Source organism: Rhodnius prolixus, unplaced genomic scaffold, assembly GCF_049639745.1.
Source record: "Rhodnius prolixus isolate KJV_2025 unplaced genomic scaffold, Rpr scaffold_12, whole genome shotgun sequence".
NCBI classification, from domain to species: Eukaryota; Metazoa; Arthropoda; class Insecta; order Hemiptera; family Reduviidae; genus Rhodnius; species Rhodnius prolixus.
In genome coordinates, this window is record NW_027411635.1 from 14,578,215 (window position 1) to 14,594,918 (window position 16,704).

Genomic DNA, 16,704 nt, shown 5'->3' on the forward strand with positions numbered 1-16,704 from the left:
AGAGTACAAATTATTTTAATGTACATTTCTTTAAACAAATTTTCTTGCAACTCTAAATCAGAATTAAAACTAAAATAATAGTTTGAAATAAATTTTGTACAATTTCTGGCAAGTCCAGGCAACAAAATTAAACAATCGTGCAACCATTCTCCTAATAAATACATTCACGCCAATATATACAGGGTGTCCCAAGCTATATGGATAACGACTTTTTCTCGGAAACTAAGATAGCTAGAAAAAAACTAAAAAATACGTGTTCCCTTAGTTTTTTGTTAGAAATCCAAATTTAATTTGTAAATTTTTTTCGGTGCTTCCAGAAGCGAGATACAGGCACCAACTTCATTTTTTCAAATGGGAAGGTGCGGTTTTTATTTCAGAAATAGATTCCTCTATTTTTTTAAAGAAAAATTTACTGGAACGGTTTTTTTCTGTGAGCGATATTTTAGAAGTTATGAATGAAAACATGATTCTTATAAGAAATTTCAAAATGATAATATTATAACGGTTTTTTGATTGAATAAGAAGAAAAGTACTATTTTATCATAAATTTTACTCCTCATTAATATTGCAGATCATGCTCGAAATGGCCTCCACAATTAGAGATGCATAGACATGCTCTTTCCTGCCAATTGTCCCTTACTGCCAAAGAAGTACATTCGGCTTTAACCGAGTTACAGGCATCTATTATTCTCTGCTTTAGTTCATCTACAGATGCAATCCCTGCTTGATTCTGATACCTAGATTTAGAAATGCTTTTAGATAAGCAGAAATAAGGAAAGAAAGAAAAAAGTTATGAATAATCACCTTGTTTTTCAGGTATCCCCCAAGGAAATAGTCCGTAGGTGTCAAATCCGGTGAACGAGATGGCCACTGAATCGTCCCCCATGTCGATATAATACCATGAGGCATGTAAAGAGATATCTCGATAGGCAATTTGATGGGCATGTTATATCGACACGGGGGCTATTCAGTAGCCACCTCTCTCACAGGACTTGACACCTATGGACTATTTCCTTTGGGGATACCTGAAAAACAAGGTGATTATTCATAACTTTTTTCTTTCTTTCCTTATTTCTGCTTACCTAAAAGCATGTCTAAATCTAGGTGTATCAGAATCAAGCCGGAATTGCATCTGTAGATGAACTAAAGCAGAGAATAATAGATGCCTGTAAGTCGGTTAAAGCTGAATCTATTTCTTTGGCAGTAAGGGGCAGGAAAGAGCATGTCTATGCATCTCTAATGGTGGACGCCATTTCGAGCATGATCTGCAATATTAATGAGGAGTAAAATTTATAATAAAATAGTACTTTTCTTCTTATTCAATCAAAAAACCGTTATTATATTATCATTTTGACATTTCTTATAAGAATCATGTTTTCATTCATAACTTCTAAAATATCGTTCACAGAAAAAAACCTTTCGAGTAAATTTTTCTTTAAAAAAATAGAGGAATCAATTTCTGAAATAAAAACCGCACCTTCCCATTTGAAAAAATGAAGTTGGTGCCTGTATCTCGCTTCTGGAAGCACCGAAAAAAATTTACAAATTAAATTTGGATTCCTAACAAAAAACTAAGGGAACATGTATTTTTTAGTTTTTTTCTAGCTATCTTAGTTTCCGAGAAAAAGTCGTTATCCATATAGCTTGGGACACCCTGTATATACATTCCCACATTAAAAAAAATTCTTTCTGTTCCTTCACACAAGGAGAAAGTACTTACCTTTCTTTTACCCAAAAAGAATGAAAAACTGATTTAATTAGAAGATGAATTTGATATTCTTTCACCTGACTAAAATACTATGTTAAATATTACCAATGCCAATTACCTTTTAAATGAGCGTATAGCTTCTTAATATGAGAAGAAACGTGTTTAGAAATGGCGTGCTTGTCGTATGAAAAGCGGTCGCAGATCATGGCACCATATTTATATTATTTATGTTTACGAATTCTATAAAGCATTATCAACAATTAGTCTATTGTATCTTTAATAAAACTATAGATTTGGATAAAATATCTAATCCGGGGGGACAAAAAATGAATTCAATGAATTCAACTGTTATTAAAACCAAGAATATATAAGAATATTTTCCATGAATAATGTCATTTGAAATTATTAAACATTATTATTATTATTACTGCAGGATAAAGATAAAGAATTTTTAGGGATTATAGATTTGGAAACAGCCTTTGACATTATAAATTAGACCTTATCATTAAATTCATCCTTGTCTCTTCCTCATGAAGCAACTGCTGGAGTGCCTCAGGGCTCAATAATAGGACCTTGTCTTATTTCTTATTTACTTTAACCTAATGCCTCGACCAAAGGATGTTCGATTGGTCTTGTAAGCTGATGACGTCGTTGTCTATGCTTCGTCCTGGAGATTGGACACGATAGTCGACAGGCTTAGATTAGATTAGATTAGACTAGGGCGGCCTCAGGGCCTACGCCACTGCGACCCCTTTGGGTCTATTGTGGCTCCCCTAACTTTAAAGCTCACCCTCCAGACCCGTCCCTTTAATCAGACTCTTAATGCTGGAGAGCGACTCTTGGGTAAAGCTCACAGGCCTTGGTTTTTCCTCCCCGAGAAGTAACATCCTTAGCCACACGAGCCTCTCACACTGACACAACACATGTAGTGCCATTTCCTCCTCTTCCTGACAGAACCTACAGAGGCTATCATCTGCCAGGCCCATGCGATGCATGTGTTTTCTGAGTCTGCAGTGGCCAGTTAATAGGCCTACAATCATCCTGATAGCCCCACGGCCTTGACGGATTAATTCTGCAGTCAGCCTCGGCGAATAGCCTTTAATAAACTCTTTCGCCTGTCTCTACCCAGTGGTGGCAAGCCACCACTCCTGGGACCTACTCTGCACCCATAGATTAATGGTCGCAGTCTTAACACACTTCGGAACCCCAAAACAGGGCTCCGGGCCAACGAAGTATCTCGCAGAGCCTTCCCGGGCCAATAAATCTGCCGCTTCGTTACCCTTATGTCCTGAATGACCAGGTACCCAGACCAGAAAGACCTTATTTTGGTCACTGATTTCCTTCAGGGCACCCAGACAGTCCCAAACCAGTTTTGAGTTAACCAGATAGGAACTAATTGCCCGTAGAGCAGCCTGACTATCCGAGAAAATTACGACCTTAGAATTAATAATTCCTCGCCCTTCAATCTCGGTAGCACAGAACCTAATTGCAGCTAGCTCAGCCTGAAAAACTGTAGCTAGTTTCCCTAGGCTAACCGAAAAGCTACATTTCGGCTTCACCCCGTACACTCCCGCTCCCACACCCTCCTCCATCTTGGAGCCATCAGTGTACCACATTGAATCTCCCACCACTGGGGGTCCATGTCTCCAAGCCTCCCGGTCTCCAATACAGACTTTGAACGGCTTGTCGAAGTTATATTTGGGAGTCATAAAATCCGAAGGCAGACCCAAAATAGGATCGGCCTCCAGCTCCTCGTACAACTCTTGATATGCTCCTCCATGCCTGACGGTAATAGGAGCTTGACCTTCCATAAGCCTAACGTCGACAGGCTTACTAGGGCCATGTCCATGTATGGACCGATTTTTCACCAAGTTGAAAATAAAAATTAACCCCCCTTAAAAACAGAGGCTATCCTTTTCACTAAGCGCAAGGCCGATCTTGTATCGACATGCCCCACTTCGGGGGACGGTCTGTGCCGTGGGCTGCCACTATCAAGTATCTTGGAGTATTACTGGATCGTGGGGTGACCTTTACCCTCCACATAAAGGACAGAGTCACTAAAGGAAAGGCAGCCATTCAAGTACTATTCCCGCTTTTCTGCAGGGACTCTAAACTGTCCCCAGAGAATAAACTCCTCTTGTACAAGGTAGTGGTTAAGCCCATGTTACTTTATGCTTGTCCCTCCTGGAGTCTGACGTGTCGATCCAAAATCTCCTCGCTGCAGATCATCCAAAATAAATTCCTCAGGCTGGGCACAACTTCCCCCCGCTACAGACCGTATTATAGACCTACACTCAGAATACTAACATGGACTATGTAGAACACTACATCAAGTACCTCTCTACTGGTTTCTTCAGTAAGTGCGAATCAAGTCACAACCACCTATGCAGACTAATAAGGGACTACAGTTTGGACACGGTGCACAGGCACAGGAGAGTTAAGGACTCCCTGAAGTAAAACTTTCCTTAGAGGCTGAGAGTTTTTCATTGTTTTTCCCCTCATTACTTATTTTATACTATATTCTGTAACAATTTATGTAATTAGCTGGAGGTTATAGTATTTATACTAGAACTCCGATGTACATATGTATATATTTTCAACCATTAAATAAAATGTTTCTTCTTCTTCTTAAAATTAGACCTTGCTATGTGTGAGAGAAACTTTTTTAGAGTCGTACTTTACTAAATTTTAGAGAATTTTAATAAAATTTGATTTTAAATTATGCAACAGTACCAAATAAAACTAGTCCTGGACACACCTCAAACAACAATATAACCAAACGTGTTCTACAAAGCGATTTCGCAATCTTCATGAACTTGTTACATTTCCAATTTGCATCAATTTAATGAGAAATTCGAATTTTGATAGTGTCAGGGTTACTAGAATGTGTTTTGCGATTCGGTTTGCTGATTTAAAAATCTATAATCTTATTACCCAGCCCAAACCTCCATAAAATGAATTTTTCTAGAAAATGTTCATAGAAAAGAATCGCAAGATGTATGAAGTTACACACACAAAAATTGGAAAATTATAAAAATAAGTTTTGTTGTATTCATGGGATATCAACACTTGCAAAAACTGGCGAAAAAATAAAAAAAAAACTCATTCTTTTTATAAGGGAAAGTCAAATTAGCAACAACTGCGACCCCACCACGTATACGTGTATTTCTAGCTTCGTAAGAACATTCCAAGAGAGTGTAGTGATAGAAAATCTACTAGATGCAGCGTTGCTGGGGGAAAGTGAATAGTACTAATTAGTATGCACTTGTTAGCTTGAACTATACTTGCAGTTCAGCGCAAGTTCTGTGGACAGTTAGATATTTAGTAGTTTCCGTAATTTAATTAACTTTTGAAAAATAATCACGCTGAATGTTACATAATACTGAAAGAATCTTTGGTGTGGAGCACTTTTAATTTAGGTATTATTATTAGGGTACCAGGTAATAGGTGCACACTGTGGCTGAGCTTTTGAGAGTAACGCAAAGCAGAGATGTATTGCGGTTCAGAATAAAATTTGGTTACTATGAAAAATACTTATTTCCTTAGTATTCCATCATAGTTGAAATCATACAAACAGATAATACGAATCAATAAGTAAACAAAAGCGAGAACTGTACAGTCACAAGTAATTTCAACATACTAGAAGTTATGATTGTATACGTACGGGGCGAGTGTTGGTCTAGTGGTCATGATAGTGGCTTTGTAATTGGGAGGTCCCCAGTTCGAATCCCGCATATAGCTACTTTTTATTTGTAAGAAAAAATTGTTCTTAGTAAAGTATGAGCCTTTAAGGCCTTTATACATACATCTTGTTGCATTTAAATACAATCGTGATGTTAGGAAAAGTAGTCATAGAATCTTTGAAACTGGAATTTAATCAGATTGGACACGAAGAAAATGAATCATTATGTAGGGTTTTATTGGAGACTTAATCAAAAGCAGTGGTGATTTTTCTAAGGATTTTGTATACTAAGTAAGTTAGCCAATCCGCCTCTATCGAAGGCCGGGCTAATCGTTTGGTAGAACGTAAAACTTGTAGGGCATTAAAAGCATACCTTGCACCGAGATCTCCTTGTTCGCTTAGTTTCAAAAGCTGCAGGATACCGTCACGTTAAATTCCACGCCGCAACTTGCTCACAACATAACCTTTTAGTTTCCCAACTTACTGCATTACCAGGGAATCCTCCAAGAAGAATTAAGCGCCGGTGGACACGTGTTCTACTTTGATGAAGTGCACCGTTGTGTGAACTCTTTTCTCATGCAGTTCACGTATTTATACACATGTGTCATGTTATAATCAGCTTCGCTTGTTGATTTGACAAACTTTCAGGCTAGCAATCTCGTTCTGTGGGGAGTTGAAGATGTAGACAATGAAAGGATGCCCTATCTTAAAGAAGAAATGGTTTCTTGTTAACTAGACAGTTTTGAAGAATTACGTGTAAAACAAAACATTTGCTTTACAGACACTTTCGCATCATGGAATTCAACTACAATCGATCAATGATCAAATAATTGTATCAAACATCTACCAAAAAAATATTACAGAAATACCCTTAATAATAATATTTGTAAGTTCAAAACTGCAGAGGTACTTCTTTGACGAACGATGGGTCCTTTCTCTTAATTTTTCATGATAATTTTTTCCCCTCAGCGATTATCGGAGTTCTTAGGGGAATCATTATATTCATTGAGAATTGCAGATAAGAAAAAAATCGTGTGGTTATTTTAAATAATTTTTTTTTTTCGTATCACTTATGAACTCCTTATCTTCAGTTGATGTATCGTACCGACAGCACAGGAGCCTTTTAATTTAGATATTCTAGCTACATCGAGCGAAAAGTAGTTTTTATTAATTCCGCAGCAGTTCTCCACTTTCTCGACTCACTTTCACTGCTTTTTTTTTTGGCAGCACTGCTGAAGATGCGAGAGCGCAAAATAGAAAAGAAAATTGAGAGTAATGATTTGGATTGAAGGCATTTTACTTCCCAGGAAGTCGCCGCTATAAATAAGAGATGCTGCTCTGACAGCTGTTGGAATCTTCTTTCTATTTCAATAACAATATTTCAATTTTAGTATTGTACAATAGCAATGGATAATAATAATAATAATAGTTGAATAGTTACTATTTAATTCAGCTCATGGGATAGCACTAGACGTAGAAAGGAATAGATAAAAAAAAAATTAAGAACACTTCAAGTGGGACAACACTAAATGTCAGCTCAGTGTTGAAGGAGAAATAAAGGACTTATTTCAACTTGTTAATGAAGTTGTTTTAATGAAATGTTTTTAACCAGTGATGTAATATAATAATATGGAAAGGTAAAAACTGGGGCACCTTAAATATTTTACAAAAGCTAATATTTACAGATCTAAGTTTGTTTAGTCAAAAATTAAGTAAAATATATTTTATTTTTGTTCATATAGTTACTTCGGTTTTTACAAGTTTACATTTTATTTTTATTTTATAATCTAAAATTGTAAAATTGAGGCCCACCTCTGAAGGTATGCGACCAAATAGTTGGTCTTTAGTTGAAGTTATTTTCTTACATTTTATACGGACATTTTTTCTTTTTACTTTTAACTGTTTTAAGTTTATATTTCTTTTGTAGAACCACATAAGTGATTCAAAATTTTTAACTTCAAAAAATTATTATTTAGTTGATGAAAAGTCTTAGATTATACATTTCTAAATCAAGATTTGTTCGTTCCTGAAGTGAAAAAGATTTAGAAACACACCACCGAGCGACTCTGCTGCTTTAAGCGGCTATATTGGACAACTTCTCGTATGCAGTCATAACATAAAGAGCATGCATAGATATTATTTATTACTTTCTCTAGCTGCTCCCAAGGGTAAGTGTTGCAATTGTGCAGACGACTTTTTTGTTTTATTGCTGTAGACTTATGGTTATTCAAATACTTCACTTCTTCTTAATTAGCCTTCATTCAAAGTAAGGCTATTAAACCATTATTCTTCGTGGTGTTTTGCGCCCATGTCTGCAAGGTGGTGTTCTTTTTTTTTTATATTATATTTTAGAGAGGCCACAATAGTTTGAAGCAATATTAACAGTGAATATCAAGGTTATTAGCATATTCTTATTAACTCAAATAGTGTTTGATCAGTTATTGACGTGAATGTTTCAGGTTTGTGATGGCGAAAGATGGCTCCGCTAGTCTACCCAACAGGTTGGATGGGATTGAGTCTGATCCCATTGTTCTTCTCGGCTATCGCATTCTTCAGATATTCTTCTTTAGACCCTGAGTCTAGGCCAATCAATGTTGATCAGGTTACTCACTCTTATTTATAAATGTATTAATCTTAAACTTCTTATATACTGTATAGTAAATAATACTACTTAGCACTGTATAGCTTGTGTTAGCTTATTGGCAGCTACTCATTGGATGTTAGATGGACTCTGCTGGCAGCTGACACAACCTTCAGCCAGTGTACCTCATCAACATGCCACATTATTATTATTATTATTATTACCATACAAAGTTTCTCTCGCAATGCGAGGTGCAAAAAGGTAGCCACCAGGCTAAAGCCAGATTGATCTGTCTTGCCAAACTATCTCGGATGGAAATTTTCTGATGATCAAATTGAACTCCAACGAACCTTGTTACAATGCTCATTGCATTATGCTTTCTTTTGAGGCTAATCTTCTCCACGGAACTTGAAATTATTATTTTTTTTTTAAAAAAAAAAGATACATCTGACCACATTTATCGGAACAGTGATTGTCTTATTTTTGTATTCATAATTAATATCTCTAACTAAGCAGCTAAACGTTAAGCTCCACTTGAATAAACGAGCGTTTATTTAACTTTAATAACGCTACGGAATAAGCTTTTATAAGTATAGATTTGTACTATAGTTTTATCTTAGTGTATTGGAATTTTTATTATTCCACTTAATTGTGAGATTATTTGTTTTTCATTTTAGCATTATATGTTTGAAAGTCAATATTTAGTTAAAATATTTGTTTACACCTTTATTTGACAATATATTATTATTTGTTAATTTGACTCTCGCTTACTCTACATATATTTACGGATAAGAATTAAATCCAACTCGAAACGTTCGGTGTTCGAAAGAAATTGTGAATGAGAACGATGAGAATAATTGTAAGGAAAAGTCGTATGAGATTTCATTACAGATTTTTTTTTGTTTTTAATGTTCTTTCAAAACCACTGCGCTATCATATTCTTTCATTTTCAGATTCAAAATGAATATGACTTCATAGTAGTTGGTGGAGGGTCAGCAGGAGCGGTAGTCGCGAGCAGATTGTCCGAAATAAAAGGATGGAGAGTTTTACTGCTGGAAGCTGGCGGAGACGAAACGGAAATCTCCGATATCCCATCTTTGGCAGGATATCTTCAGTTGACAAATATGGATTGGCAGTACAAGACAGAGCCACCACCGTTGTCCTCGCCTTACTGTAAAGCCATGAACGGAGACAGGTAACTAACTGTTATATGGTTTCCAAAATTTTTTTTTTTTATAACTTTCACTTATCCCTTGTTCGAAGATATATTGCATTCTGAGTTATCAGCCGAAGTTCTCGTTTTGAGGTGCCTTAAACTTGAAAAAATGGTTTCTACTAATTGGCATATGTTGGTAACCCTCAAAATCGCTAGTTCAAATATTATAAATCAATTAAATGCCAATTTCCTGAATTTTTCTAGGTTTTACCATTTTAAAAAATAAATAACTTTTGAAAACGGTTACAAAGATCTTTTTTGAACATTTAAAATGATTGTATACATATAAATTTACATTAATCGGTAGCATTTTCCTAGAAACTCCATATTACGAGCTCGTACATCACTTCTGAAAATATATTTTCAGGCGGGTCTTAATGTCCAACTAACAATTAGGTGTCGTGTACGGAAGCAGAAGCACATACTTTACCATAAACAATTTTTTCTGACAAAAAGTAGTCATACGCAGGAATCTCCTACTCACAAAGCCACGCTCTTAACCACTAGACCAACACCCGCCCAATTGAGATGGTTACGCTTTCCTCTAAAGTGCCGCTTCAATGTAAAATGTAAGAATTTATCACATTTAAATGCAAAAAGGATTTTAAAACAACGAGAAGTTGCTAAAATTTTTACTTCGACATATTTCATCGGAATCCATCCAACATTCCGCGAATTTCCTGAAATCCATTTAAACGAGGTTCATTTAAAAACAGAAAAAGGGATTTTTGTGGAGATTATTTCATGGTGTTCAACGTAGTTCTCTATCTTTATATCTGCATTCAGTGCAAATTGATGAGTTGAAAATTGCCTCCATTCCATTTGTAATATATCTATGCCCTGAAAAACCTCCCAGTACATATCGACTCAAACTAATCACTGGGAGCTCAACCAAGTACTGTATTATTTTCTAAGGGAACAGTACTTTATTTAAATACTTTTGTCAGTTTTAGAAAGAAATTAAATTTAGGCAAAATAAAGTATTAAAAAAATGACTTAAGATAATAAGAATTTGAAATTTGTTTTTTTCGAAATGAAAACTTGTAAGGATTATTGGCTTAAGCATCCTCTGCTTTTTTTTTCTTTACCACGTGCTTATACACTTATCCATTGCTACTTATATCAGCTATAGAGCTTACTTTTCCCTACAATTAGGTAAAGAAACCATTGAATTCTGAAGAATAGGAAGAGAGATATTGAGGCTGGATATTCGAACGATTTACAAAACCTCCAAATTTTAACCTTCAATATCTCAATAACCATTATCACTAAAACATTGCTACTTATATCAGTTATAGAGCTTTCTTTTCTCTACAATTGGGTAAAGAAATCATTGAATTCTGAAGAATAGGAAGAGAGATATTAAAGTTTGAAATTTCAACGATTTACAAAACCTCCAAATTTTAACCTTCAATATCCCAATAACTATTATCACTAAAACATTGCTACTTATATTAGTTATAGAGCTTTCTATTCTCTCCAATTGGGTAAAGAAATCATTGAATTCTGAAGAATAGGAAGAGAGATATTGAGGCTGGAAATTTGAACGATTTACAAAACCTCCAAATTTTAGCCTTCAATATCTTAATAACTGTTATCACTAAAACATTGCTACTTACATCAGCTATAGAGCTTTCTTTTCTCTACAATTGGGTAAAGAAATCATTGAATTCTGAAGAATAGGAAGAGAGATATTGAGGCTGGAAATTTGAACGATTTACAAAACCTCCAAATTTTAGCCTTTAATATCTTAATAACTGTTATCACTAAAACATTGCTACTTACATCAGCTATAGAGCTTTCTTTTCTCTACAATTGGGTAAAGAAATCATTGAATTCTGAAGAATAGGAAGAGAGATATTGAGGCTGGAAATTTGAACGATTTACAAAACCTCCAAATTTTAGCCTTCAATATCTTAATAACTATTATCACTAAAACATTGCTACTTACATCAGCTATAGAGCTTTCTTTTCTCTACAATTGGGTAAAGAAATCATTGAATTCTGAAGAATAGGAAGAGAGATATTGAGGCTGGAAATTTGAACGATTTACAAAACCTCCAAATTTTAGCCTTCAATATCTTAATAACTGTTATCACTAAAACATTGCTACTTACATCAGCTGTAGAGCTTTCTTTTCTCTACAATTGGGTAAAGAAATCATTGAATTCTGAAGAATAGGAAGAGAGATATTGAGGCTGGAAATTTGAACGATTTACAAAACCTCCAAATTTTAGCCTTCAATATCTTAATAACTGTTATCACTAAAACATTGCTACTTACATCAGCTATAGAGCTTTCTTTTCTCTACAATTGGGTAAAGAAATCATTGAATTCTGAAGAATAGGAAGAGAGATATTGAGGCTGGAAATTTGAACGATTTACAAAACCTCCAAATTTTAGGCTTCAATATCTTAATAACTATTATCACTAAAACATTGCTACTTACATCAGCTATAGAGCTTTCTTTTCTCTACAATTGGGTAAAGAAATCATTGAATTCTGAAGAATAGGAAGAGAGATATTGAGGCTGGAAATTTGAACGATTTACAAAACCTCCAAATTTTAGCCTTCAATATCTTAATAACTGTTATCACTAAAACATTGCTACTTACATCAGCTATAGAGCTTTCTTTTCTCTACAATTGGGTAAAGAAATCATTGAATTCTGAAGAATAGGAAGAGAGATATTGAGGCTGGAAATTTGAACGATTTACAAAACCTCCAAATTTTAGCCTTTAATATCTTAATAACTGTTATCACTAAAACATTGCTACTTACATCAGCTATAGAGCTTTCTTTTCTCTACAATTGGGTAAAGAAATCATTGAATTCTGAAGAATAGGAAGAGAGATATTGAGGCTGGAAATTTGAACGATTTACAAAACCTCCAAATTTTAGCCTTTAATATCTTAATAACTGTTATCACTAAAACATTGCTACTTACATCAGCTATAGAGCTTTCTTTTCTCTACAATTGGGTAAAGAAATCATTGAATTCTGAAGAATAGGAAGAGAGATATTGAGGCTGGAAATTTGAACGATTTACAAAACCTCCAAATTTTAGCCTTCAATATCTTAATAACTGTTATCACTAAAACATTGCTACTTACATCAGCTATAGAGCTTTCTTTTCTCTACAATTGGGTAAAGAAATCATTGAATTCTGAAGAATAGGAAGAGAGATATTGAGGCTGGAAATTTGAACGATTTACAAAACCTCCAAATTTTAGCCTTCAATATCTTAATAACTGTTATCACTAAAACATTGCTACTTATATCAGCTATAGAGCTTTCTTTTCTCTACAATTGGGTAAAGAAATCATTGAATTCTGAAGAATAGGAAGAGAGATATTGAGGCTGGAAATTTGAACGATTTACAAAACCTCCAAATTTTAGCCTTTAATATCTTAATAACTGTTATCACTAAAACATTGCTACTTACATCAGCTATAGAGCTTTCTTTTCTCTACAATTGGGTAAAAAAATCATTGAATTCTGAAGAATAGGAAGAGAGATATTGAGGCTGGAAATTTGAACGATTTACAAAACCTCCAAATTTTAGCCTTTAATATCTTAATAACTATTATCACTAAAACATTGCTACTTATATCAGCTATAGAGCTTTCTTTTCTCTACAATTGGGTAAAGAAATCATTGAATTCTGAAGAATAGGAAGAGAGATATTGAGGCTGGAAATTTGAACGATTTACAAAACCTCCAAATTTTAGCCTTCAATATCTTAATAACTGTTATCACTAAAACATTGCTACTTACATCAGCTATAGAGCTTTCTTTTCTCTACAATTGGGTAAAGAAATCATTGAATTCTGAAGAATAGGAAGAGAGATATTGAGGCTGGAAATTTGAACGATTTACAAAACCTCCAAATTTTAGCCTTTAATATCTTAATAACTATTATCACTAAAACATTGCTACTTATATCAGCTATAGAGCTTTCTTTTCTCTACAATTGGGTAAAGAAATCATTGAATTCTGAAGAATAGGAAGAGAGATATTGAGGCTGGAAATTTGAACGATTTACAAAACCTCCAAATTTTAGCCTTTAATATCTTAATAACTATTATCACTAAAACATTGCTACTTATATCAGCTATAGAGCTTTCTTTTCTCTACAATTGGGTAAAGAAATCATTAAATTCTGAAGAATAGGAAGAGAGATATTGAGGCTGGAAATTTGAACGATTTACAAAACCTCCAAATTTTAGCCTTCAATATCTTAATAACTGTTATCACTAAAACATTGCTACTTACATCAGCTATAGAGCTTTCTTTTCTCTACAATTGGGTAAAGAAATCATTGAATTCTGAAGAATAGGAAGAGAGATATTGAGGCTGGAAATTTGAACGATTTACAAAACCTCCAAATTTTAGCCTTTAATATCTTAATAACTATTATCACTAAAACATTGCTACTTATATCAGCTATAGAGCTTTCTTTTCTCTACAATTGGGTAAAGAAATCATTGAATTCTGAAGAATAGGAAGAGAGATATTGAGGCTGGAATTTTGAACGATTTACAAAACATCCAAATTTTAACCTTCAATATCTCAAAAACTATTATCACTAAAACATAGCTAGTTATATCAGCTATAGAGCTTTCTTTTCTCTACAATTGGGTAAAGAAATCATTGAATCCTGAAGAATAGGAAGAGAGATATTAATGTTTGAAATTTCAACGATTTACAAAACCTCCAAATTTTAACCTTCAATATCCCAATAACTATTATCACTAAAACATTGCTACTTATATCAGCTATACAGCTTTCTTTTCTCTACAATTGGGTAAAGAAATCAATAAAATCGGAACCGAACGAAGAGAGATGTAGAGGATTGAAATTTGAACCACTTGCAAAACCTCCAAAATTTAACCTTTCATATCTCCAATAAGTATTATCACTAAAACAATGCTAATTATACCAGTATAATGTTTTCTTTACAATTTGGTAAAGAAATCATTAAAATAGGAACTGTACGAAGACTAAAGGAGAAAGGATTGAAATTTGAACCACTTGCAATATTTACTTTCTTGTAACAAGAACAAGAAAACTTAAAATGCCGTTTTTGCTCAATTTCGGCAACTTTTTTCTGGAAATCTATTAGATCTGTGTTGTTACAAAAAAATTACAGTTATAAAGGAGGATTTGCGCTATATTACACAGAAAATTTAAAATTTTTATTGTTAATTGAAAAAAAGATAAAAAATTATCGTACTTATGTATGTTTTTGAACGTTACTCTTTATCGTGCAGTTTTGACGGTCAGCCCTCATACTATATGTTTTACCGGACAGTTTTAATATCTTTTTTTTTCTTTTCCTTACAGATGCTTTTGGCCAAGAGGAAAAGTACTGGGTGGTTCAAGTGTTTTGAACGCTATGCTTTATGTACGCGGCAATCGGCGTGATTATGATCTCTGGGAGGCTTTAGGCAATCCAGGATGGTCTTATAGACGTGTGCTTCCTTTCTTCAAGAAATCTGAAGACAATAGAAATCCATACTTGGCGAACAACAGTTATCACTCGTCAGGAGGTTATTTGACGGTACAGGAGAGCCCTTTTAGAACTCCACTAGCACTGGCGTTCATCAAGGCTGGAGAAGAATTAGGGTATGATAAAAATAAAATCATTTCTTCTGATTATTCATTAGTAAAAAGTTCAAGCAATATTTTTCTCAAAAGTATTAACATACAGGTCAATGGCCACTATGGTAAATATATTGAATGCTTCGGTGTAAAAAGGTAAAAACAAAGATGTGAGAACTTGAGATTTGAGGAATGGAATTAATTTGCACCGACTAAGGGTAAGCAATTAAACAAATATGTTTCTTGTTTGTTTGCAGATATGAAATCCGAGATATAAATGGTGAAAGACAGACTGGCTTTATGATCGCCCAAGGTACAATTCGAAGAGGTAGCAGATGCAGCACAGCTAAAGCATTTCTTAGGCCAGTAAGACTAAGGAAAAATTTACACATTGCCATGAATAGCCACGTCTCCAAGATAATATTGCGAGGCGAGCCGCCTAGAGCTACTGGAGTAGAGGTAATTTGAAAACAAATATTGCATAGTATTCAATGCATGTATCAGTTAATCCTATTAATAATTTCATTTATTACGTTTCGCAACGGTTTAAGGTTAGAAATAAACTGCTTTATAAATTATAGAATTAAAACTAACTACGGCAAATTATTAAAAGTAAAATAAAAAAGTTAACACACTTAGATATCACAGAAAAAGAGCCACATAAATATTTTTTAACATGGCCTGCAAAAACGAAAGACTTATAAAGATGGTTCCGAATCCTAAATCTAGTAAAGAAAGAAATAAGCATTAACTTGCAACCTGTCTGACCCTTTAACCTATCTTATCAAATTACTTAAATCTCTTTGCTTGTTTGACTATTACGTCCAGTCTAAAAATTCTTAATCTATAGAGCAATAACAATAGACCCTTTGTATCGTAGAACCAACTGTACTCCTACCATATCTACAGTTACGAGTTACTATCATTTCTGCGAGTTACAATTGCAGGTATGAGAAAAAAAAGCTTTAGTGTTTCACTAATTAATAAATTTAATCATTGATTTTTACTTGATCTGCAGCTGATACGTGGAGGAGTGCGACAAGTGGTGCGAGCTCGTAGAGAGGTGATACTCTCCGCAGGAGCCATCAACTCGCCACAGTTAATGATGCTGTCAGGAATAGGACCAAAAGAAGAGCTAGCTAGACTGGGATTACCGATTATAAAGGATTTACCAGTTGGCTACAACCTCCAGGACCATGTCGGTCTTGGTGGGCTGACTTTCATTGTGGATGATCCTATTACCTTCAAAAAATCCAGGTAAAATACTTTAAATTTTCTACTTTTTAAATAATTTTTTTTTCTATTTCGAGTGTTTAATAGCGGGGATCCAACAAGTTATCAAACTAATTAATAAAGTTATCTTTTTATCTGAAAACGGTATTTTTTGTTAATACACTATATTATTTCTTTAAAAATGAAACCGAAATCGTGGATTGGAGAAGAGGATATTGTAAATGTTTAATGGCCTCATAGTTTTAGATATTAATAATAAATTAACCACAGTACCATAATCTCTTACAGATATCAAACTCTACCTGTGGCCATTGACTACATATTCTACGAACGTGGTCCGATGACTTCCTTAGGTGGAGTGGAAGGATTGGCTTTTGTAAATACGAAATATAATCCTGATCAAAGCGGCGAGTGGCCAGATGTGCAGTTCCATTTTGCACCCTCATCTGTAAATTCGGATGGTGGAGAGCAGATCAGAAGAATTTTGAATCTTCGAGATGGTGTATACAATAGTATGTACAAGCCACTGGTTCCTGCAGAAACTTGGACAATATTACCACTTCTGCTTAGGCCACTAAGCACAGGTAAATTACATGAATGAACATTAATGATTTTATATATTTTATATATGTAAACTGGTGTAAATCATAGAGGTATTGATTACAACCGAAATCCCTCAC

The 16,704-nt window shown here is 34.4% G+C and overlaps 2 protein-coding genes across 3 annotated transcripts in view; one reads left to right on the plus strand and one right to left on the minus strand.

Annotated features, from left to right (window-relative positions):
* The window catches only part of Flo2 (flotillin-2), a 166,015-nt gene that overhangs the window by 84,053 nt on the left and 65,258 nt on the right, over window positions 1-16,704 (minus strand). The gene's annotated exons all lie outside the window — the stretch shown is intronic.
* LOC141461845 (glucose dehydrogenase [FAD, quinone]) overlaps window positions 1-16,704 on the plus strand; it is a 35,321-nt gene that overhangs the window by 16,863 nt on the left and 1,754 nt on the right. Inside the window, exons 1-7 of one of the 2 annotated variants that reach the window (XM_074143239.1) lie at window positions 7,484-7,558; window positions 7,850-7,992; window positions 8,925-9,166; window positions 14,534-14,815; window positions 15,049-15,250; window positions 15,810-16,048; window positions 16,313-16,608. In XM_074143239.1, coding sequence (XP_073999340.1) covers window positions 7,867-7,992; window positions 8,925-9,166; window positions 14,534-14,815; window positions 15,049-15,250; window positions 15,810-16,048; window positions 16,313-16,608 — 1,387 coding nt within the window. In that variant the 5' untranslated portion in view covers window positions 7,484-7,558; window positions 7,850-7,866. Of the gene's footprint in view, window positions 1-7,483; window positions 7,559-7,849; window positions 7,993-8,924; window positions 9,167-14,533; window positions 14,816-15,048; window positions 15,251-15,809; window positions 16,049-16,312; window positions 16,609-16,704 lie in introns of those variants that run through there. The other variant, XM_074143238.1, reaches the window with a different exon arrangement.